Below are 24,977 nucleotides of genomic sequence, written 5' to 3'. Positions count from 1 at the left end.
GCTGTAAAGTACAGTCACACATGAACTTCAGCACTGTCAGGCTTGCCAGCTGTTTCATTGCAGCTTGGTCATTATTATGATCCTTAGATTTCCAGTTGATCATGTAAAGTATCAAAAACCACTGATTCAGGCAAACAAAACGAAAGGAGCATGTGATGATTGATGATTTTAGATAAAAGGTAAGAACCAGCTATCTCACAGTAAATACTTTGACTCGTCATAGCAGGAAAAGTCACTAATGTGTCACTAATAGCATTAACAATGGCTCCATTCTCTTCATGTGTCCCAGTGGGTAGCATGGAGCTAAATGGAATTCAGTCATCATTAATTGTATTATTTACACCTGTGCATTTTCTACTGTGACATGCCAAAATGTCTTCAAGGAGAAATGCTGCTCGTTTCCAAATGGGATTTTAGGAGATTCGTGCATCTCTCATCCTTTATATTAAATGTACTCCTCTTAAAAAGGTAATTGAGAGTCTATCTGGCAGACGTCAATAAGGGATCTGTGGCTGCAGTCCAGTGTAAGTTTTACATTTCTTAGCCTTTCTTGGAAAGACGCCTTTGAAGAAAGACCTACAGTTAACCTCATCATGGATCCACCCTCTTCCCTTGACTTCAACCCACAGCATGCTGGGATAGGCTCCAGCTCCCCTTCACCCTGAATCAACTAACCATCAAGATCAGAGATTGTTCTAATAAACTATTAGTACAAGCATGTACTGCTGATGTTTATGACAACATCACCATGAACACATCCTGAAAGTCAGTATTACAACCTGTTTGGCACAAACAAGAGACTTTCTGTAACGTATCCTGAAATGTCTCTCATGATGATATTGAAGAATTCAACTCTGTCCCTTTAATAGAAATACTACTCCATCTCCCATTCTCCATGCCCCCCCATATGCTCACCCTCCCACTCAGCAGTGCTCTACCTCATCCTCCAGCTCCCTCTCTCTCTCTCTCCATTTACTGCTCCTCCCAGCAGCATCCACACTCACAGCTGAAAGGAAGAACTGAAACGACAGCGCTCTGTGCGACTCACAATCCATGCCATTTAGGACGTATGCAGAAAACGCCACTTCCTCTGCTTCTCTTCTGCACTGGAAAAAGGTAGAAAAGCTGTAATTATTTTCCTACATTTAGCGTTTTTGGCCTGCGTAAGTGTGCACATTGTCTGGTGTTTCCTCTGGATTCATTCATCTGTGCTTCACTGTCGCTGCAGAATCACTACAATTACTGCCATGGTAAAGCTGAAACTGGATGTTTGGGGAAAATGTCAATGTAAAGCACAAAGACGCACAATCCTACAGGTTGGAATAATGCTATTTTAACAAAGCAGTAAAAGAAGAGCCGAAATCTGCACTAGAAGTTTAATTTGAATTAAAACAGAAATGGGTGTGGAGCCAGAACTACCAGCTCACTGCAGAATTACCAGAGGAAACACTGGTCACTGTTGTATTTTGGCTGCGAGCTCATCAAACCGATCTGTAGCTTTGGCATCAAGTTCGTTTTTGATTTTCAAGTAATTATAGGAAGCCATACCTGTGTCTTATGTCGTATACTGAACCTGTGATGCATCTAAATGTCATGTCAATGTAACTGTGGGCTCGTGGTCATAAATTAATGATCCTGTGGTATCACAGTGTTGCAGCTGTAACGGGAGCCATTTGAAAAGGGTGGCACGAGCACATCAGGATGGTTCCTCACTTCCTTTAATTATTCTCGCCCCATTCGCGGCTTGTGTGATTCACTTCTTCGGAAACCCAGAGCATGTTAGTTCACGCTTCGCGCTGCTTGTTGCACCCCTGATTTACAGAAGTGTCTGGGATTCCCCTGGACTGACACACTCTCACTTCTTCTCTCTGCACATTTCCTCTGCAGCTTCTCCCTGAAACAAAAGCCAGCTTCAGGCCTACTCGTTCTGCTGTTCACTGACTTGTCCATGTTCACTGTACACATGTAACAGGTGCTTTCATTTGGAGCAACTTATCATACAGATGTTCAACATGAAGCATTTAAGATGTTGCACTTTTAAAACACGAGAATGGCCTTTTGGATGTTATTCACCTTTAGAATATACTATACTCAATGTATGTATATGCATGGTAATATTTATTTTTAACATGCATATCAGCAGCCCAGCCTATTCTTGTCATATTATCAACAACTACTTAATTAACACATCTGTTCCTATTAATTGTTCTACTACATATGTTTTTGTGCTGATTTTGTGTGCATCAGCTGAAGACTGAATAAAGTTCTATTCAATTCAATCTATTTTATAAGTGATATAAACAGGAATTTAAGGTTTTTAATCACAAGATATGAATACTTCATGTGATAGCGTATTGGTATTGAAGTATTGCCGTCATAATAAATCCATTCATTGCTCCTCCACCCCAAAATGGACACCATGTCAGTTCTCCTTTGCGTGTGCGTGCCTCTGTCCTGCTGTGTTCATTTGGATAGCAACAGTAGCTGGCCTTTGCCATCAGCAAACCTGACTCTGCGGTGTCCCGGCTGTCGATAGTGTGACTCCAACACAACACGAGAGGTGTTATCACAGAAACAATGAGGGCTCTTCACCAAGCTGCCTCTGTGACAGTCTCTCATGGGCCAACAGCAGCGCCAAGATTAGACAAGGACCTGACACGGGGACAGAAAAAACTGCTGGTAGTTAGGCTCTAGACTTAGACGTGATCTGAAGTGATCACTTCTGAGAACCTATGCGTGAATGTCGCTGTGGTTCCTTGTTGCATGACCAACAAAGGATCTGCCAGGGATGCTAATAGCTGATGTGCCAGATGCAGTGCGGGTAGCCGTACGTTCTGATTTAAGTACGGCAATGGAAGATTTTGCTTTCACATCTAGACACGGCAGCACACACACTCCAGCCTACAGGACAAGAGTACTTATATTTACAAATGGCATTAAAATGATCCAACCTGGGGAAAAGGACCATAATGTGTCCTTTGAAGAGATGGTTCATCAGCAGTGTTTGACTCGATCATTTAAATTGGGCCAGTCAAGCCCAAGCTGTGCCAGTCAGCTAGTAAAACCCTGAAACTGTCAACATCTATTTTCCTCATCACACACACACACACAGAGAGAGAGAGAGAGAGAGAGAGAGAGAGTGGTGGTGAGACCAGCGAGGCACGCATATTTTAAGTCACTTTGCACTCTTCAAGAGGGCCCTTTTTTCAATAATCCATTATGCATAGCAGCTCTGGCTCTCCCTGGTATTTCTCCTACCTTCTTGACGTCAGTTGCCATTTGTGAGGGTTACCCTGGCAACGGCCAGCCTCCCCGGGAGATGTCTGGTCGATAAGACAGCCCTGATAAAGCCTTTTAAGGTTCTACTGTTGCTACACCTTTTAATTGCCTTTGATACAGTGGAAGTATTACATGGAGGTCGTCGGGGTGCTTCGCCACATGTGGGCAAAAAAAAAAGGGAACGTGCAGATAAAAATAGGCATTGAGAAGCTGCTTCAGATTGACATCCCATTATCTCCACTTGATTTGATCACCCACGTATTGGGCTCATTTGTGAGCAGTCCTGTGAAACTGAATTGGACATGATAGATCTATTCTTGGCCACGTTGTGCTCTACTCTGCTGTTACACAAAAGGCACATGTGAACAGCCCATTTGAACAATGTGCCAGTGTGGTGATGAGATAATATGTAAAGACTAGATACACCACACAGCTCGTCGTGATGCCTCTGAACAATATGCGGATGTCATTATGAGATAATATGAAATGATCCAATATCATCGACGTTATTCATGTAAGGCAGTAAAACCCTAAATCCCCTCTGGCATGCAAACTTGTCCATGCACATTATCGCTTGTTATGGTACATTCATTTTTATTTTTGCAGCAGAGGCCATTGTAATTTTGCATCTATGCAAAACATCAGATGGGAAAAGAAAACTGCTGCCTACGAATAACAACCTGTTGTTAGTTGAGCCTTTTTTTTTGACACAGTAATAAATAGACACGGTCAGCTCTTGTTGTTCCTCCTAAGCCCTGAAACCACCCTTACATTCAAATTATTTCATTCAGCTGCCTGACTGTTACTGTACTTGAGTGCAGTTACTTGTGCACCACCTGTGCTGAATTTGCATCCATGCAAAATATCTCAACAATACAGCTGTGAGATATTGTACACAATGCCCGTTCCAGGCTCCAGGAGGCTATTTATAGCCTCACCAACATGTGTGTCTTTCTTTTTTTTTCAGACACCAGGCTATTGATGTGCTATTTTTACAGTGTCAATTTGCTCCCTCCCTCTTCTTTCGGTTGCCAAGCAATAGGCCAAGGGACCTGATTGGCCAAGGATGTGCTTTTGGACACCTTGACTCTGATTCTCAGATGGCTAATGAAGTCTGTCTTTTTGCTCACTAGAGGTAGGGAGCAGAAGAGGTGACTCTTTCTTACAGTGTGTAGGTCCTTAAAAAAAAAAACCCTGTAAATTAATCTCTGGTACAAAAACGTCAAAAAAAATACTACGGTATTGAATTGACTGTTTATAACTAGAGATTAATTGTAGTTGCATGGCAGTTGCATGACTTATATTTACCTTTGAGCAATCATGAATACATTTGTTGTGCAACTTCAGACATGATACAACAGAAGGCTTGAGATAAGCGAACAATACGTCATCATGCAAGTTATGGCAAAAACCTATTTGTGTATCATTGCTTATACTGTCATGCTATACATTTAACAATAAAACCATTCAGATATCATGATTATCATGAGGATTAGATTAGATTAGATAAAACTTTATTTATCTCACAATGGAGAAATTCACTCTTACAGAAGCTCTTCAGAACACACAAGCTGGGGGGATGCAAACAGCAAGTGGAGGTGCAAATAAGAACAATAGGAACAATAAGGTGCAAAATAAAAACAATAAGGTGCAAATAAGAACAATCGGAAGAACAAGAACAATGAAGTAGCAAATAAGAACAAACGGAGCAATACATTACAACTGTGCAAACCACAAAAATAATTTCAAAAATGTAAAGAAAAAAAGAAGAAGAAAAAAGATGTGAGGACTATTTGTGGTTACAATTTGTCTCACCCAACTTCTCTATATTGTACAGGTTGTTTAGATATACACAGTCAGTTATATGATACTGTAGAGGAATTAATAAACTATTACCCATTTTTAACCTAATATCCAGAAACATGTGAGTCACAGATACTGTACATTCCTGTATCTATTAATGTTTTATATTTTAGACTATTTCCAGGCTGCACTTGTAACAAATCAGCCACAACATATGTTTCTGCTATCACGCTAATCCTAATCCCCATCATGTGTTTAAGGGGAAATTGGTCTGACACACCTAAACTACTGCTGTGCGTGTGAATTCAATTAGACTTAATCTGACCCCATGCCACTCCGAAAGGAAACCAAGGGCTTGGCAACTTTCATCTTCCCTCCATTGATTGTGGCTCATGCAGAGATATGGAAAAGCCTATCCCACTGGTCCCTTTCATTGGACCCATTAAAAATTCATCCTGTCCTAATGGAGAGAGATCCTTTTCAATGAGCCCACTGCAGGCCAACTGTGGTGTGCCGGGGTGAGATTTGGCACAGCTGTCTCCTGGCACAATCCGAACCTTACACAGCTTTAATTTAATTTTTCTTTTCTGTCTGTTGTAAATTCCATTGTTTTCATGTCACTTAGTGCAATAATATTATTTATCCTAAGTATATCATGCCTGCAACTAATAAGTAATTTATTAATTTATTATTGTGAAGACTCCTCCCTTGAATTATGGAATAATCAAAATGTCAGAATGTCAGAAAACAGTGAAATATGCCCATCACAAATTCCCAGAGCCCATGGTCACGTCTTCAAATGTTTTATTTTGTCTGACAATCCAAACACATTCAGTTTATTATCACAGAAGGAAAATATTTACATGTGAGAAGCAAAATCATTATCACACTAGTTGCTGATCAACTATTTCTTGTTCTATTGAGTGACTTACTGACTAAATTTTGCATCTATGTAGTTTCCAATAAGCATTTTTGGGCTGTCACTCACAATTGCTGTATATTGTTTTATTGATTAATCAGGAAAATCATCATATCTGAGATGATGAAAGCAGAAAATGAATGAAACTATTAATGGATTGTCAAAAGTGTTGCGTCTGTAAATCAATGAATGGACTAGTTGTTCCAGATTTAAAGCGCACTAAACTCAACTGACTTCGATATAATCACATTGGATTTTGTAGCTATTCCTGCACATATAGTCTGAAGTATTGTGTGCTTATGTGTCAAATAAACAGAGGAAGAAAACATATAACTTTAAAATAATGACTACAGGTCACACGGCAAAGTCACAACTGGCAATAGATGAAATTCAGAGAGTAAACTAAAAAATAATGTACTTTCCTCACCTCCGGCTTTAAAACTAGTACTGTAGAATAACGACTCTCATGTCTTATTCATTGCATGAGCATGTGAGCAAATCAAAGCGTGTTTGACCAAAAACTGGCTTTGCAAACCTGAGGTGAAGTCTAATTGAATCACTACTACTACTACTACTACTACCACCACTACTACTACAGGCTTTATAGCTTTAATATTTGTTTCCTGTATCCCACTCGGTTCCCTTTTGTTGGGGGGGCTGACAGACGGTACCATTTCTCTCGTAGGTTACACAACCTATTTCAGACATTTTCAAAGCTTAAAGAAAATGTTATTAGATATTGTTTTAAAGCATTGACGTAAATATAATACAGTTTTAAAAATGTCTGATATTTTACAACCTGTTATAATGGATAGAGTATAAAAATATCAGTCTATCCAGCACCGCGCACCCCTCGGCGTAGGCTGTTGCCATGTTCCCACTTTCATGGGTGTGGTGATTAGCTTGCTTGGTGAAAATTTTTGTGTAATCCGAAAGGAGCTGCGCTCGCCTCTGCCCCTTTAAACCAACTAAAATTGTCTCAAAATTAACACGTCGTCCTTTACGATTTCTGTCACAGCTGGGACCATGACTGTCGTATGAAAACGGCTTGGTGTGACTCGGACTGGAGGGACGAACAGAGCCAAAAAGCCCGTTTCAGGTAAGGACGTGCTGTCTTGTCTTGATATTTTGGTGGCTTTTAGGGTATTTCCTGCTTTGCTCACGGCGGTTGTATGTTTCGTGCTGAGGGTGAGATGGAAAAATCCCCGTGAGCTTGAAATATTGTCGGTGCTGTGAACAGCAATAGAGCTCTTGACATAACTGTTCTCAGGCTACTATTGCCCCAGTGCTGTTTTTCCCCTAAAGCCGTGCTTTCCACTGTTGAAAACCCACTGCTATCCAAACGCGGCCTTTTTACGGACTGTCAACTGCTTCTCAGGCGGAACTATGGGGGCAAAACCTCTAACTAGAAGGCACACATTCTTCTGTTTCCATTTCGGTTTTCACATTTGTGGCTGCGCGACACTCTGCGTACCTTTTTTTCCTTCTCTATGAAATATACATGCCAGTCCGCCTTCGCCCGAGCGGCAACTGGTAGCGTGATGGGGCGCGCGACTCTTTCGGCTCGTGGCTCGCATCAGAAATGTATCTGAACTCAGATCACTTCATAGAGTTAACATTCATAATGTTGAGTAATATGATTATTTCATCTTGCGTCTCCACATGATGTAACGTTAGCTGATGATGGTTTCCTGTCTTGGCTGTTGTTGACAGTCAGTATACAAGTCAGGACTGTGCGTTGCTGTTGATGTACAGTGGTAGGTTTCGGTTTGTTAAAGTTGATAATTTATATTTCGAACATGCAGCACACATTGGTTGGGGTTGGTTATCACTTACTTACATGTTTTAGATGTATGGCTGTTGGTGCTCTTATATATTGCCCTATTTAATGTCATGTTGAGATGGTTAGTGTGGTGATTTAGTAAACAAACATAACGTTAAATATATCCAAAGTGGACATGATGGGCAAACAGACAACATACATTGTTCATGTAGAATAGTTTAATCACTTAACTCTAATACAACCTTAAAAATGCCCCAAACTCTCTGGTTCCAGCCTCTCAGTTGTAAGGGTTTATTACTTCTCTCAGTTTTATATGATTAGAAATTGAATATATGTAGGTTTGGGGCTAATACAAGCACACTCCTTGGGTTGTGTGAATGTGTGATCGGCATATTGCATTATTATCTGTTGTTCATCAGCAACAAGTAAAACAGTAATGAAATAACTGTTCGTTGCAGCCTGGTAAAAACAACATTGAAAACATTTTATAGTACTCAGGAACATTAAAGGCAATAAATAGTCCTCACAATAATACTGTTTGTGTGTAGGGCTCATAGGGCTGGGCTGCTAAAATATTCAGTATATCAATATACTGATTTATGGACTTTAATTTGAATTTCATCACAATGAAGAATTGTAACTGATAACTAACAAAAGGAGTTACTGACACTTCTATTTTACATCTATTGAGAGCCAAAAAGTGGAACACAGCTATTTGCATTGGACATTAATTGATCAGTTTATGTGATTTTGCACGTTTGCCATATCATGATGTATAGTGCTATCTGAAAAACATTCATATGTTATTGCAATACTGATTTCAGCGTTACCTCCCACTCCTTGTGTACTGCATCTTCTGAGCTCTATATTTTATCAAACCTATACCACACCTCAGAGAAACTGTCCCATGGCAGCAAAAAAACAGCCGTTTTTATAACTGGACTCAGGAAATCTTGAACTTTCACTTAAAAGGACTGTGGTTCACTTCATGGATTATGGATGTCTCTTAGAAATAGTCTCGTCCAAACAGGTCCTGTCCAACTGGGTTCTTGTAGTTTTGATTAGGAATTACGTGTGACTGCATCATGTGTAATTCTGTAGCTGTCTGATGTAGGTGGGGTGAAACCTGTGGTCATAACAGTCATCACACATGCATTCACTGTGTTCCTGTCACTTCTGTGTAATAACAAGCAAAATCAGACTTGTTCTGAATTTACTAGGGACCAACCAAAACACCTCTATGGTCCTGGTCCTGACTAATAGGTCCTGACTAATGGTTAGGTGATTTGTCTTCCATGCATTTTCTCCAAGCAGTCTCTTATTTAGATTAAATTCACTTTAAATTTAGCACTTATCAATCTCGCTTGGAGAAATTAAATTTCTACTCTCTGTTTTTAGTATTTTTATTGCACGCACACAGGCTTGACATAAGCACACATGCACGGCAGCAGTTAGTGGGTTTGGTACCTTGACCAGGAGGTGAACCTCTCCAGCTACCACTCCACAGTCCATAACATGGTCTGAGCTGGACTTGAACCAGCCACCCTCGCACTGGTTCCCAAGACAAGTCCCTCTGGACAGAGCAGCTGCCGCCCCAAAACTATAGTTCCCAGACCAGGAGTCGAACCCGGGCCACCTAGACCATATGGCAGTCTACCTCAATTCGCTGTCATAATTCATGGCACATAAACAATATATGAACATGTATCTGCTGACTAGAAAAAAGAAATGTGTCATCTTGTCTTACTGGAATCTCACCAGGTATTTCTTTCATTCTTTGGATGTTTGGAAAGGTATCCCATTGCATTATCTGAACAAGTTTACACCTGGTCTAGCTGCCCTGCTGAATCCTGTTTTCACTTTCACACACCAAAGTGTGGCGAGTTTCCGGCTCTTTTTCAGTGGGCCCCATTCAGTACTGACACTTGTGGCTCCTGTGAGAGCAAGATCAGGCATAGATGTAGATGTAGGTTATGTTTTTGTGTCAGGTGTTTAACAAGATTGAAACCTAATCATCTGATGAGCATATTCAGCATCCTGCAGCAGTGTATATCATAAATTAAAAATCCTTACGTTTGATGAGGAATGGAATAGAGGCTGATTTTTGGTTCAAGGAAAGAAAAAAGGAAGAGCTCAATACTATTTGGGCCTAAGCCTAATTTAAAAGAGCTGGTCTAAACCAGTGAAATATTATAGGCAAAGAAATGTATCATAAAGATGCAACATATCTAAATAGTGCACTCATTTTTCCTTTTTTGTACTGGAAATAAGAATACTTGTGTCCAACTCGTATGATTTTCATAATGACAGAAATAAAGATTTACTGTAAACGATGCTGCTCACAGTTGTTCAGATCTGGCTGTTAATGTTAGTTCCTGAACTTCCCAACCATTTCATGCTGTTGGGCTCCTGTGGTTTTGGGTGCAGCTGCACTGCTTTCACCTCCTGCTGCTCTGTTCACCTGCATTTGTTCATGATTATGGCAAATGTGATTGAATCTATACTGTGTTTGACCCAGAAAGAGCACAAGGTCTCACTGACAAATTTACGTTAAATACAAAATATGCTAATGAGCATTATGACGCCATCATGTTTCCATCTGATCTGGATCTTCTCTAAGTTTGACAAATCAAGACACTTTGATCTGCTTCTGCACTCAACATGTTCTCTTGCTGTCATTGTCCTATGCTGGACTGCCACTGAGTCTGCAGGGTCACACACTGAAGGGACAGTGTCTCCTGTAACTAATATATTGTGACCAAGCACCACTGTTGTAAACCCGAGACTGTAGAGACTGACAGTGACCTTACTGTGGCGAAGTTAAGGAGATCTCTGTGTTTGTCTCTCTTTCTCCCTGTCTGTGAGTGCTATGAAAATGAAAGTAAACATTTGCATGGCAGTGTCAAATGAGTTAATTATAATGATATGCAACAGCAGCCAATAACATGTTGACTGTTGAACCAAGTGTAAAAACAATGCTTATATACAAAAAAACATGTATATTTTCTTATAAAAAGGGCTGCTACTAACAATAATTTTCATGATCCATTCATCTTCCAAATCTTGAATAATCATTTAATTGTGTGGTGTATAAAATGGCAGAAAGTCAACAGTGGAAAAAATTCAAGAGTCCAAGGTAACATCTTAAAATTGCTTGTTTTTTCAGACAATTAGCCCAAAGCCCAAATATGTTCAGTTTAGCATCAGAAGGATAAGAAAACCTGAAAATATTCTGTGAATTTTTGCCATTTTGTTCAAAATAAGACTTGATTAATCAGTTATCGAAATGACTACAGATTAATTTTCTGTTATTCGACTTGTCAATAAGTCAGATAATCAAGTCAAGATAATTTAAGCTCTGCTTCTGACTCCATGTTTTAAAAAATATATAAGCCAGTCTAAAGCACACATGTTCAAATGTTTTAAAATACATTTTATGTTCTCAATATGATTATTTTTATTACAGCCATTTAAAAATATATTTTCTGTCCTGTCATAATTTTGGTTCTCAGTTTGTTCTGTTTATTTTATCCTTCATTTTAAAGCACTTTGTAAACTGTTGTGATGAGTGCTTTAGTCATTACTGATGACGTTTTAAGTTTAATGGTGATGCTATACTTGCCAATAATGGTTGTGATGATTTTTTCAATTGAAGTCAATAAGGGTATTCAACATAACCAGAGCCATGTGCAAGGCTCAGGTGTAAGCTTTTCTGGCATTGTTGGAAGACTCTCCCTGCGCCACACAGACATAATTTGCCTCTTCTTTTTTGACCAAATGCAAACAAGTGATTATAGATGTATTTCCGCCTATTTGTGGCTAACTAGTGACTGAGATTTGTAGAGGGAATCTTGTATTTACACAGCCTTGCAAATGTGATGCAAAATGTGTGTGTGTGTGTAGCGGTATGGATATTTCTGCCCTTAAGCATCTTTGTCTCGAAACAACACTGTTTTACGCAGATGGCAGCTGTTTGGTCCTGGTTCACACCCAGTGGTCTCCTGCTGGCTGCTGGGACCTTCAAGGCTGACCACATTGGATGGGTGGTTGGTCAGTGTCAGAAGGGCAATAGCAATAATAGCCTCCCATTGCCAGTCTCACCAACTGCGGTGGTGCCAAGCAGCACTATCTACTGTAGCTGGCAGTCACATACTAAACAATAGGCAGCTGCAGCACACAGCTCTGCCTTTGTCGCCCCTGATACTGTGCCATGCTCTGGGCCTGCGTTGGCCCGGCTGGCTGGCTGCATGACTGCAGTCACACAACTAGAGAAAAGACACACAGACACAACTGCTCACTGAGGTTTACAACAATAATTTGTTAAAGGTAAACTTTATCTAGTCCTCTTGTAGGGACCGTTCATCTGTGTGACAGCTTCTTTGCCTGCAGTCGATATGTGGCTACTTACTACAGCAGTAATGAGTGGCCTGTTTTGATTTCTAAATGACTGATATTTAGTTTCCATGTGTTAACAAGACAATTCATGTGGCACTTTTGCAGATCACTGCCATGACATGCCTTAAATTGGAGGTGGTCTGTTTTATCCAAACCAATGGGAAAGCATCCTGACACATCACGTTTCTCGGCATCATCTTCTATCATACCTGCGCTATTTTCCACCTCATCCTTCAACCCTGCTCTTTTGCATTTCACGTTACAAGCGTCAGGCTGAAAATATTGCCAATTGAAAATATATAGCAGAGTGCAGAAGGTCATATCAGGTGTTTTGGTAGTCTGCAAGGCACTATGTGTGATGTGGCAGGTTTCAGTATAATGGATCCACGTCAGCCATAGAGCAACACCACATCACATGCGAGCTGACGCTGGGAGACTTTCTTCAGGGGGGTTGCATCAGCCGGAGGAGAGAGTAACGTCACTCCTGAGCAGCTGAAAGCATTGCGATGCTCGCTATCCCTGATGCCTCGTTACTGTCAAAGACCTCTTTGGCTGAGACAAGAGTCCACGTTAAACAGTCTAAGGCGTCCTCTCCTGTGTTAGCAGAGCAGAGGCACAAAGCCAAGTGAACCAAGAATCTAAAGAGCAGCTTTCCACATACTTGCTGTATCTTAAAAGGCAATCTTAGCAGCATGAACATCAAATTGTCTTAGTTACAGTATGTATATGTTATTTGTATAATGTTGGGGTTTTGTTTTGTGGTGAATAAGTAACTGAGCCCCAGTGGTTATAACGCCTTTGCAAAAATGAAGACAAAGCCCAAACAACCTCCTCTTTACATTAACATGATTTCCTGTGGAGAGGAAGGGCTGGACTCAGTCTAATTGTTGAATTATAGAAAATGGAGCTGAAAATTTAATCTCGGAGGGTTAGACTTCTGGACAGCAGACTCTAAAACAGCCTGGAATATGAGGGGGGGTGGGGGAGTTTTGTGGGGCGTGGACCAAACGTTTCTGAAGAGTGTCTAAGTGCTTTGTGACCCACATTCAGGCTCCCCAAGGTAAAGGAAATGGCAACTCACACATGCATACTCACACACATATGTGTGAGTATGCACACACATGTGCATACATTAGCATCTCTGTGTACGTACAAACAGATGCCCAATCTGACACACTTAACCCCGACACATTTAAATATATGCTCACATAATGTATAGATGCATAGATAAGTACAAATGTTCGCTTTCTCATTTGGACATATTGTCTGAAACCATCCAGATCTGCCTACAGTACATACACACACACACACACACACACACGTTAGGGGCTCTTTGGGGCGGGCCAAGCAAACAGCGCAATGCAACAACACAAAAGGCTGATTGAGTCAGGAAAGGTCAGAGCCTGGCTCAGATGGCCTTTTGAACCAGACTGGGGGTGTTTGAAGAGCCAGGCCACCCTCCAGGCCCCCACCCAGCCCCACCCTTTGCAGCACCCTCCTTTGGTCTGAACCCATACAGGATGCCCGTGTTTGTCTGATGGAAGTTCCCATCCTTCACTCTCCATCCGCCTGTTCAACTCATAGTATTTCTGTCTCTCTGTCTTGCAGGTGTCAGCTGGTAAAGTGTGTGTGTGGGGGTGTGTGAGAGTGTGTGTGTGCGTGTGTGCGCGTGCAGGCACGTGTGTTTTCCCAGTCCAGTCAGTATTTGGAGCAGAGTGTGGCCTGAACACATCACAGAGGGACAATGAGCGAGCTGGAACAGTTGCGGCAGGAAGCCGAGCAACTACGCAATCAGATCCGGGTATGGCAACATTTTGTGTGCATGTATTTGTTTATGTTGATGTATCAGTGTGTGTGTTGCACATGTGTTTATACATTGCACATGTGCCACTGTCTGTTCACTGTAAGCGGTGACTCAGACAGTTTAAGATGAGACAGTGACGCACTCAGAATATAACTCAGTCAATCTGCTGCTTTCATTCTTGTGCAGAAGTTGGAAATTGATCTATAAATGTCAATCGCTGCTGTGAGATGATTCTGTGACCACTAAGATATTCAGTGTCTGTGGTAAACATATGGCACATGTTTAGATACTTTAGAGAGACACTGTTTAGAATTTATTTAGATTTGTCTTTATGTTTTATATAAATAAATGTGTTCTCGTGCAGAAATCATGTTTTACATTTAGCTTTGCAGTGACAGAATAAGCTGAAATTTGCCGCCGGTCAACATAATATTTAAGGTTTTTGTTGTTTTGCAGGATGCCAGGAAAGCATGCAGTGACTCCACTCTGTCACAGGTAAGACTTCCTCTCCACATATAGAATATAGTGTAAACAGTAAGAAGTGTATTTTCCTGTGCTCCAACTCTAAATAGTTCTAACCATGAAAAATATGAAATACATCTGAGAATTAAGCTTTGGCCCATTAATTAATAATATAATTTATTCAGTCCTATAACACAACCCTGATCCCAAAAGAGCTGGGATGCTTTGTAAAACGTTAATAAAACAGACAACAGGTGATATTTTGCTAATCCTTTTTGACATATACCCAAAAGATAACAGTACAAAGTCAGTATATTTAATTTTTTACCTCATCAGCTTCATTTATTTTTGTAAATATCTGCTTATTCTGAATTTGATGCAGCAACATGTTTCAAATAAGTTGGAACAGGAGCAACAACAGACTGGGAAAGTTGTGGAATGTTTCAAAAAACACCTGTTTGGATCATTCCACAGGTAAACAGGCTGGTTACAGGTGATAGTATCATGATTGAGTATGAAAGGAGCATCCACGAAAGGCTCACCACTTTGTGAACACATGACTGTCTGTAGGATGTTACTACACGCGCTCAGGAACACTTTGTAAAAATGATTGCATTTTGTTCTTATTAGTAGAGACCTTTCTTGGCCAGCCCTCAGTCTGTCAGAATGTACAAACATAAATATTCCACAGACATTATACACCACCAAGTCTGCTATTATTCGTCATTGTCCATTGTTGAGTGATGCTGGCCTGTTTTTTGCTGCCTCAGCTAGTGTCCACTGTTCAGCAATGTGTGTGTGAGTGCGTGCGTGCCTCGAGTATCGCTGCTAATGCTTCTTCCTGTGTTTTGGCAGATCACAGCTGGTCTGGATTCGGTGGGCCGGATACAGATGCGGACGCGACGCACTCTCAGGGGCCACCTGGCCAAGATCTATGCAATGCACTGGGGGAGCGACTCCAGGTAGTGTAGCAATTCCACAGGCAACACAATTATTGTTAATTATTATTATTAGCAGGACAGGACATAAACCTTTTTATCCCACTCTTTTGGGAGTTTATCTTTTTGTGGTGTTTTACATTTTAGGGGCAGTTCTGTAAATTAGCAGACAGATAATCTGTACTTTAAGATAACATTTCACTCTTTTGCTTTGGAAGGCCTTATGGTACAGACACACAGAATCTGTTTGGGACATACCTGAATGCACTGAAACAATGAAAGCTCTGGCTGGAGGGTGACGTACTGCGAGTTGGCCGGTGCTTGGTTTTGGTTTGTCCGTTTTTAACATGGTGGCCAGGTCACAAACTTTCCTATTACAGCTAAACAGTACATTCAAATATGTTTCTGAAAAGATTTTAGGTGAGAAATGGACAATGCAGTAACAGAATCTTGATTCATATTTATCAGTACTGGCTAGTTTCATAGTTTGATTATTTTTGCGAGTCTGGTGCATTATGCTGGATGGACTCATTTATATAAAGCTGAAGATAAGATGTCATTATGCAAATTGAGATATGCCGATCCCTGATGCTGTGTTGCATCCATCATGCACCGCGCGGTCCCATCTCCTGCTCTACATAAAAAATGAATAGGATCTGTCAACTTGACACTCGTCAATGGATCCAGTGTGTCTGTACCTTTACAGAAGAGACTACTGCAGCTGTACACCCTCAGTCCATTGTCAACTTGTTTTAATGTTTTTTCAGCATGATATTTTGGTGCAGATTTGATGTTTTCTTCAGATGGCTATGTGGTGTCATTTTCTGCTGCTTTAGGCTGCTTGCTTGGTTGTTTCTATTCAAAAGAGACTTTTTTTTCTAAAACCCTGAACACACTGGAGCAAAATTGCTGCTCTGTAGTTGATATGAATTATGTAAGGTGGCCCACAAGGGACAAGAGTCACCAGAAATGCTAACATCTTAAAAAGCACAAAGGGTGCTAATAATAATTATGACAGTTAAGCCCATTTTCTTTTCTATTTGAATTGTACAGACTTTGAAGGTCATTTTTCCCCTGAGCCAGCATTCGTTTCTGTCGCTGCTCGCAGACTGTTGAATTTCTAGACTGCCAGTGACAGCATGGCGACTGTTAACACTACAGCTATAACTGTCAAGATTTACAGTCTGCCAGGGATGGGCACGAAGTGCCTCAGAGGGTCGACAGTCTGCAGGTTTCCGTTCCAGCCAAACATGAACACATCATCCGCCACGGTGTTGGAATTTTACAATAAAATTACCAGTTTGGTATTGGCTTAATCTCTTTCTGGTAAAATGTATCTAACTTCTTACTGTAATCTTACTTTAGTAGTAAGTAGTACCACCAACTTGACCATCAATATCTAGCAGCATGTAGCATAACTTCAATCATGTCAGCATATCAATACCAAATTAAAACTCTATATGCAAATATGACTGGTACAGTTACCTAAAATGTAGTGGTTCACAACAGCTTGTTCAACTGTTATTAAAAAAAATCTTTCTCTGTGTTTAATATGTCTGTGTCACTCTCTATCTTTCTCTCTGTCCATCTGTCTCCCAATGCAATTCACTGGGACAGTGACGGCAGTCCCAGGTGTGGGGCTATACTACTACCAGTACCATTACTACTACTGTTACTACTACTACTACTATTCTACTAATATGACTAATACCACCATAATTGACTGTCACTACTGCCACCTCCACTACTACTGTACATCTGTCTAAGTGGTAGCACTGTTTTACCCCCTCACTAAGAGCACAGTAATGATGTTCACTGGGCACAGAGACAGACAGCCTATTTAATATTTCCTTAAAGATGCAGTTTGTAAGTTTCCCAAATGATTGATTTGAAATTAATCTGTGAACAAAGTTCCTCTGTGTCCAGATTGGAATAAACTGTGGGACTTCAGTTGTCCCTGAATATAAAACTTACAAACTGCTTTTTTAACTGTTTGCTGCAATTCTGACCACCAAGAATTATCAGTGAAGATTGTAATTATAGTATAGTATGCATGCAGTGCACTGATCGCTATCCATAGGAAATAAACTGGGAGATGGTGTAGCCAAAAAGTAGTTCTGTTTTTCTGGTAATATTTTGTGAAAACATGGGTCACTCTCTTCTGTTCTGTTGAAGCAAATTAGTTTTATCCTTTTTTTTCACCACTAAAACCTGTGTTTGAGTTAAAGTATATCTGATTCAAAGCTAAATACTGGTATTACCTGCAGCTGATGATGCATAGGCTGTTCAGTCCTGATTACGTCGTTAAGTGTGTGTGTGTGTGTGTGTGTGTGTGTGTGTGTGTGTGTGTGTGTGTGTGTGTGTGTGTGTGTGTGTGTGTGTGTGTGTGTGTGTGTGTGTGTACATGTATGTGCTTATTTTGTATACAGCCACTGACATTTCTGCGTCATGGCTCTCCTCTTGATTGTAGCATAGCACCGTCAAACTACTTCCTGTCCCCGGAGAGATGGAAACACCAAGTCAGGCAGGATGGGAGGGGAGGGGTTCCAGCTGTTTCTGCATCTGCACCACCTATAACTCCCAGTCTTTACTGACTGTTTCTACTTCATCCTCTTGTCTGTCTCCGTCTTCTTACTGCCCCACCTCAGCTTCTTTCCAGTGCTTTCCACCTCCCAACCGACAGCTGGGACTTTTACATAACTGGGGTAATGAATATTAGATGGGGTGGGACATTAAAAGTGGCTTCCCTGGATGAGGAGACTTCGACCAGGAGGGGGAGAAAGAGGGAAGATGGAGGGAAATGGGGGCAGGGAAAGAGGAGTAGGGAGCTCACACTGAATGCTGTTTGACAGAGCACCTTACACTAATTCAGACAGTATAGCACAGTAGTCTGCAAGGTGGCTGGCTCTCATTGCTTTTAATGATCCAAGTGCATGGACCTTAGAATAATGTGGGTTTTTTTCAACATGTGAGCCTAGTCTCATGCTGCTGTTCTTAACTTGTTTCTAGGTTACTTGTTAGTGCCTCACAAGATGGAAAGCTAATTATCTGGGACAGCTACACAACAAATAAGGTGAGATTTTTGATCATTAATAATAGAATGTGTAAAACAGTTGCATTGAAATCCATGCAAGTTACTGTATACGTAACTTTGACAAGCCACCCTCCAAATGGTAGCTATGTGGCTGCCTGGAGGTTGTTTATATGTTAAAATGAGTTAATTACCCATATTGTATCACTCAGCCTTATCGCTAGAAAAATTGTAATTTTTCTTCTTTATTAATAAATATTAATTTTAATAATTCTCTGAAAACATGTGGCCGTTGATAACATTGATTACAGTTTACCTTTAGGGAGATGCTGCTCTTACCAGTGTTTTCACATCCAGAGTGTTTGCTGTCCTCTTGCACTAAATGATGGAGTTCTGTTGTGGATTGAATCACATAAATTCACTTTAACGTCAAAGCCTTTTGACCTCAATTAACCTTAAAGCTCAACATCACTTCCTTCATTGCATTTAATAAAGAAACAACTGTTTGTCCGCAGATGCATGCTATCCCGCTGCGCTCTTCCTGGGTGATGACATGCGCCTACGCCCCTTCTGGGAACTATGTGGCCTGCGGAGGCCTGGACAACATCTGCTCTATATACAGCCTGAAGACCCGCGAGGGCAACGTGCGCGTCACCAGAGAGCTACCCGGACACACAGGTAGGCACAGGGCCAGCCAAGGAATAATGCTCATGAAATGAATAGTGCATGTTGTTTCTATACTAAATGACTTTGACAGTTACATTTTTAGCATATCCTGACCTGAGTGCAGCACTCCAGCATGCCTGATTCGTCTAATGTGACAGACATATTCCCTCACTGTAGATTTAGATTTCAGATATTTTCCGTCCTGGTACAAGCATCTCCTTAAAGAGTAAAATTAACTTTACTCTCCTAGGTCAGTGTGTGGTCTTTGTCTTTCCCTGCAATGTATTCAGTACAATGTAATCATGAAATATTGAAATAAAGTAATTTTTTTTTTCAAGGGCAGATAAAGGGCAGAACTTTGCTTACAGTACATTTCATCAGTCTCACTTGTCAGCCTGGAGAGATTTTATGATGTTTTTTAATTTATCATGTTTAGAAATGACCTTCACAGTAGTTTCATCAACATACTTTTGCAGCTCCTGAGCCTTCACATCCCTGAATGAGCAGGGAATAAGTGTTTTCTACCCCAGGCCAGCAGTGCTGTGTGAATACCCACTTTAACCAATGTGTCCAAAAACTCTTCTGATTTCAAATCACAGGGATTAAGAGTGGTCTCAGCTACCTGGACACAACCAAAATGAATGTGACTACTCATCAGGGCCAAAGGTGTCCCTGTTGCAGGAAAAGACATCACTCTGGGTTAAAACCTGCACAAGGCCACATTGTGAAGATGGATAAGCATGGCGGTGAAAATAATCAGGCAGGGCAGAGCTCTCCTTATCTGATGATGAACCTCTGTTTATCTCCAGGTTACTTGTCCTGCTGTCGTTTCCTGGATGACAACCAGATACTGACCAGCTCTGGGGACACCACCTGGTGAGAAACAACCCCCCCCCCCCCCCCCCCCCCCCCCGTACAGCTTACAGAATTATGCTTTTAATGGTAGAAATATTGTATTGATGTTCTTGTTTCCATACTACACAGTACGCTGAAGATGCCCCTCCACATTATATCGAATTATCAAGAGTTTTTCTCCAATATCTAGCCTCTTACTCCCTCTATCTTGCTGCTTTTGAAAGCCATTTGTGTGGATTTTACATATACACTTTGCCCAATGCTTTTTTCTTTAGCTCTGATATGTGAGAGAAGATACCCACGGCAGAGCAGCCACTGTCTGCCATACAGGGTCAATCAATCATAAAAATCTTAATACATTAATGCTGTAAAGTGGCGCTTTATGTAAAACCATTTATTGTCTCTCATACACACAACCTTCCCGTGCTCTATACTTCCCACTGCTGTCCTCATAATAACTCTGGAGTCACTTTTGTTGCTCTTCCCTAACCACTTCCTCCTTTCTTGCAGTGCACTGTGGGACATAGAGACAGGTCAGCAGGCCACCACATTCACTGGCCACACAGGGGACGTCATGAGTTTGTCTCTAAGTCCAGACTACAAGACCTTTGTGTCAGGAGCCTGTGACGCCACCTCCAAGCTGTGGGACATCCGTGATGGCATGTGCAGGCAATCCTTCACTGGCCATGTGTCCGACATCAACGCCGTCAGCGTGAGTACAGAAACTTCAGTCGCACACTCTGCGGGAAGGAAGAATTTAGCATTCATTTAGCTTCATATTGGTCATCATCATCCTACAGCTACGAGAATTACAGCAAGACTCACGTCAAAGTGCTCAGCTCTGCGAAAACCAAAAAGCCTCCCCTGCCCTGTACATAATCTGATGATTTAACAACACTTTCCTTACTTCAACTCGCTTTTTCCTCCTGCAGTTTTTCCCCAATGGGAATGCCTTTGGCACAGGCTCAGACGATGCCACCTGCAGGCTGTTTGACCTGCGCGCCGACCAGGAGCTGATGATGTACAGCCATGACAACATCATCTGCGGCATCACCTCCGTGGCTTTCTCCAAGAGTGGCCGACTGCTCCTGGCCGGCTACGACGACTTTAACTGCAACGTCTGGGACACTCTGAAAGGGGAGCGAGCAGGTAGGAGATGAAGGGTATTTCTTTTAATTTAGGTGGCAGATGAGGAGACCTTAAATCCAGTGGAAGTGCCCGGCTAAAACAAGTGATATTCAGTCATTAAAGTAATTGAGGACTTAGGTGTAGCTTTCAGGACCTTGACAAACAGCAATATTAAACACTTTGAGACTTGATTTCTTGACCTACATTTACACTCCAGGTGAAAGTAGTCCAAATCTGATTTTTTTACATGTTATTTGATCTTTTCTTCTTGCAAAATCTACATGGAGTCACTTTTTTCTTTCATTTTTACTGTATAAACTATGAGGTCTGAAACTTAACATGGTTTGACAACTTGTGTCCAAATGTGTTATGACAGTAAGGGTCCAGAGCATCTTCGATTCTACACCGCAAAAGTTTGTATTTTTAAAAAAGCTGAGGGAAATGTACCTAAACTTCATTGTAATCTGAAAATTAACTTGCCAGATCAGAAAAATCAGTTGCATGAGGAAGGGTGGTTGTCTCCAGTTCAGTTAGCAAAAATGAAATCATTTAGCCAATTTGTTGTGGTGGTGTGAAATCAGCATGAAGACACCAAACATTTGGCAGAACACTCACAGACAGTGTGTCGTTAATTAATCGTTTGGTCTATAAGATGTCAGAAAACTGTGATATTTTAGGAGTTGAGCTGCAACAATAAGCCAATTAATCAATTAAATTGAAAGTAATCTGCAACCATCTTGATAATCAGTTAATTGTTTAAGTACTTAAAAAAGTCTTTAACAATTAACTGATTATCAGACTAATTATTTTTCTGTTGATGGACTCTACAGTGATTTCTGAGTAATAAATGATTTTATATTTGAGTGGATCTCGACTGTCGCCTGCAGATCTTTAGTCCTATCTCACACTGGTTTATGCTCTTTGACCTCCAGGTGTTCTAGCGGGCCACGACAACAGAGTGAGCTGCTTAGGGGTGACAGAAGACGGCATGGCTGTGGCCACCGGCTCCTGGGACAGTTTCCTCCGGATCTGGAACTAAACAAACCTCGCCCCTGTTGTACTCAATCACTGCCTGCCAACTTCCTCCCCACAACCTCACCCTACATATCCAAACTCATCTGCTGGGCTGGACCTGCGGGGTGCACACTGCATCACCCTCAGTTCTCCTCTCCGCTGGCGACCCGCCCACCTGTGAGAAAACACCAACTCAACCTTGAAATACCTTTCAAAGTGACATTTTTTTTCACCCAGCTATTACACAGATACAAAAAGTAGGAACCTTTCAGTAGAGTTGTCCAATCAAAATTTTAAAAAAATGAAAAAAAGATGATGAATGAAAAACTGAAGGAAAAAATAGAAGATTTCGCCCTAAAACTGATTCTCTAGAGGGCGATAAAGAGCGTCTGTTACCATGATTAACAACAAGCAAGACGAGCGTTGGTGTGTAATATGTAAATTTATATATAAAGACAGTATATATGTATAGCATTATGTGTGTATATATGCATCATATATGCATATATAATGTGTATGTATATATTTTTGTAGTTAATTTCCCACCCTTGCTTTTTTTATGATTTTTTGGGGGGTTTTATGATTTATTTCAAATGTACATATTCACGTTAGTACACAGCATAATACCAGAAACACCTCTTTCATCTGTGTGAGTGCCAGATTCAGTGTCAAACAATTCAGACACAGCCACGTGTCATAATTTTACCTAGAAAGTTCATTTTCTACAATTTCTTGTACTTGCTGATTTAGTGAAGCCCACTCATCCAGCAACAAACGAGGACGCAGCAAGTAAACAAAACAATTAGCAAAAATATCATTTGGCCCAGCTAAACTCCCTTTCCTCATTTGTATGTGCGTGTGTGTATTCTAGTTACGGGGACTGGGTGTAACTCATTCATCCTGTATCTACAAATGTTGCGTCCATGTGAATGATGGCATTTTTCTTTTCTTTCAACAACACGACCCCTGACATTTCTCACCACTGTCATTTTATTTGGAAGGAAACCGTCACACTGCTGTGGTATTGATTAGAGAGAGAGAGCTTCAAAACCAACACGCAGTGTATTTCAGTTTTCAGTCTTGATTGAGATTTAACTTTAGGCTTTGATAAAAAAAAAAAATTGTTACTGGAGGCCCTGCCTCGGCCTCTACTCACGTGGATTGTGGTTTCAAATCATCGGATGCTGAATACCTGAAGACCACATCCATTCTTTGTGATATGATCGTCCTCAGCAGAGTTTAGCATCATAATGTTCCCGTCTCCTGTGGCCTATAGAATCCACTCTTTTCCTTAAAGTCAAGACGTGCAGCTCAAGCTGCCCGTACAACTGACGCTGATGGAGAAAGGGACGTCAAGGAGTGACACGTTGTCCCCGAGCAGAAGCCGTTTTCTACCTGTGAGCCTGTAACTGTGCTGTGGCCCGCATGAACGGTAGAGCGCTCAGTCGCTGTGTGAGGATATGAAAGGACCGTAAAGGACAGCGGCGACTCTGTCAGCGGCCTCTGAGGACAGCAGAGGAGATGAAGAGAGAGAGAAAGGCATCTGTCAGAGCTCGCCATGTCATTTTTAATCTTTTCTTTTTTCTAGATGAAGGATCAAGTCCTTTTCGTCGTCAGCAGGGTGTGAACTGAGTGACAGTGTGGAACTGAAATCATGTCAGCCGCTCCAAAATCACACCAGTGCCACCACAAGCCTGTAAAAAAAAAAAAAAAAAGAAAGAAAAAAAAGTTTTTTTAAAGGGTTTAACACTTTTTTTTCCCCTTCACCAAAAACATGTTATGAACTGTTAAATATTGCTAGTGAAGAAAGTACACTTGGTAGACAGAAATGTACACTTAGTAGAGAGCTAGAAATGCACTCACAAGCTGTAGTACAAATGTAAACCATCGAGCACATGTGACTTATTTACCCATAGAAGTGGTATCTCTGATTTTAAGTATTTTTCCATCACACATCTTCCATTCTTTTGGTTCCTCTAAAGGCTTAATTTTGAAAAATATGAACACACATAATGTATGTGAGCTGGACCTATCCGTCAGCTGTCTCAGGTGCCTGTCTCTGAACAGAAACATTTGACCCACACGGGCCGGACAAAGGAGGGTTTGTGCTCCTGTGAGATGTGGCACTACTTTGTCTCCATTCTGCCTTACAGTACCATTCATATTAGAAGGCGATACTAGCATCGACTGCAGTAATGTTTTCCCCATACTGTTCCTTTTTACACACTGATCAATAACGAAGATTTCTAATTCTTTTTCTTTTCCTGATAGAAGCACATTCTGATACTAGTGAACACTAAAAAGCATGCTTACAGAAAAACCACCACATGCAGCTCCATACTGCTTCTTAAAGCAAGTGTTTTACATCACTTTTTATACGATTCTGCTTTCTACTACTAGCGTACAGTTTGTAGTATTTATTAGGTTCAATCAGCTATCAATGAAACCCCTCTTTGGCATACCGTGACTCTAGTGACCTTTTTTCTTTTTTAATGTTTTAGCTGCTTCTACCTGGCTTTGCATTAATGAACCCTTTTTGAGAGAATGTTAAATATAACAGTTATAGTTTTTAGCTTGAGAATAACTTTGAGGTGTGTAGGATGTGATATGTATTGCATATCAGTGTTGAGGTGTGTGTGTGTGTGTGTGGGGAGGGGGGGGTTGAGGGATGGGAAGGGAGGGGTTGGGGTTTGCTGATGTATGTGGATAACATATAGATAAGTGTTACTTCCTCATTTGTGCCAATGTTATCCACAGACCCTGAGCTGTGAACTGAAAACTAGTCAATGTGACAAAAAAAAACATGTTTGCTGACTTTACTCAAGTGCCAGCCTTCTCCATATCCATCAGTGAAAGTCGCATCAGCATCTGATTTTATGCCCATTCTGTTGTCTGATCAG

The 24,977-nt window shown here is 41.0% G+C and overlaps 1 protein-coding gene across 2 annotated transcripts; it reads left to right on the top strand.

Annotated features, from left to right (window-relative positions):
• Positions 1–1,015: 1,015 nt before the first annotated feature.
• On the top strand, positions 1,016–24,721 carry LOC121605096 (guanine nucleotide-binding protein subunit beta-4). 2 transcript variants are annotated; one of them, XM_041934867.1, is made up of 11 exons: positions 1,016–1,116; positions 7,020–7,100; positions 13,788–13,980; positions 14,440–14,478; positions 15,301–15,407; positions 18,393–18,456; positions 18,930–19,092; positions 19,890–19,956; positions 20,446–20,647; positions 20,868–21,084; positions 21,996–24,721. In XM_041934867.1, exons 3-11 carry the CDS (start codon positions 13,924–13,926, stop codon positions 22,100–22,102), a joined length of 1,023 nt encoding a protein of 340 aa, XP_041790801.1. In that variant the 5' UTR covers positions 1,016–1,116; positions 7,020–7,100; positions 13,788–13,923; the 3' UTR covers positions 22,103–24,721. The 2 variants fall into 2 exon arrangements, with proteins under 2 accessions (XP_041790801.1, XP_041790800.1); XM_041934866.1 differs by lacking the exon at positions 1,016–1,116 and having other exon boundaries at positions 6,926–7,100.
• The last annotated feature ends 256 nt before the right edge of the window (positions 24,722–24,977 follow it).

Source organism: Chelmon rostratus, chromosome 4, assembly GCF_017976325.1.
Source record: "Chelmon rostratus isolate fCheRos1 chromosome 4, fCheRos1.pri, whole genome shotgun sequence".
Taxonomy (NCBI): Eukaryota; Metazoa; Chordata; class Actinopteri; order Chaetodontiformes; family Chaetodontidae; genus Chelmon; species Chelmon rostratus.
This window is presented reverse-complemented; position numbering and strand designations above follow the sequence as displayed.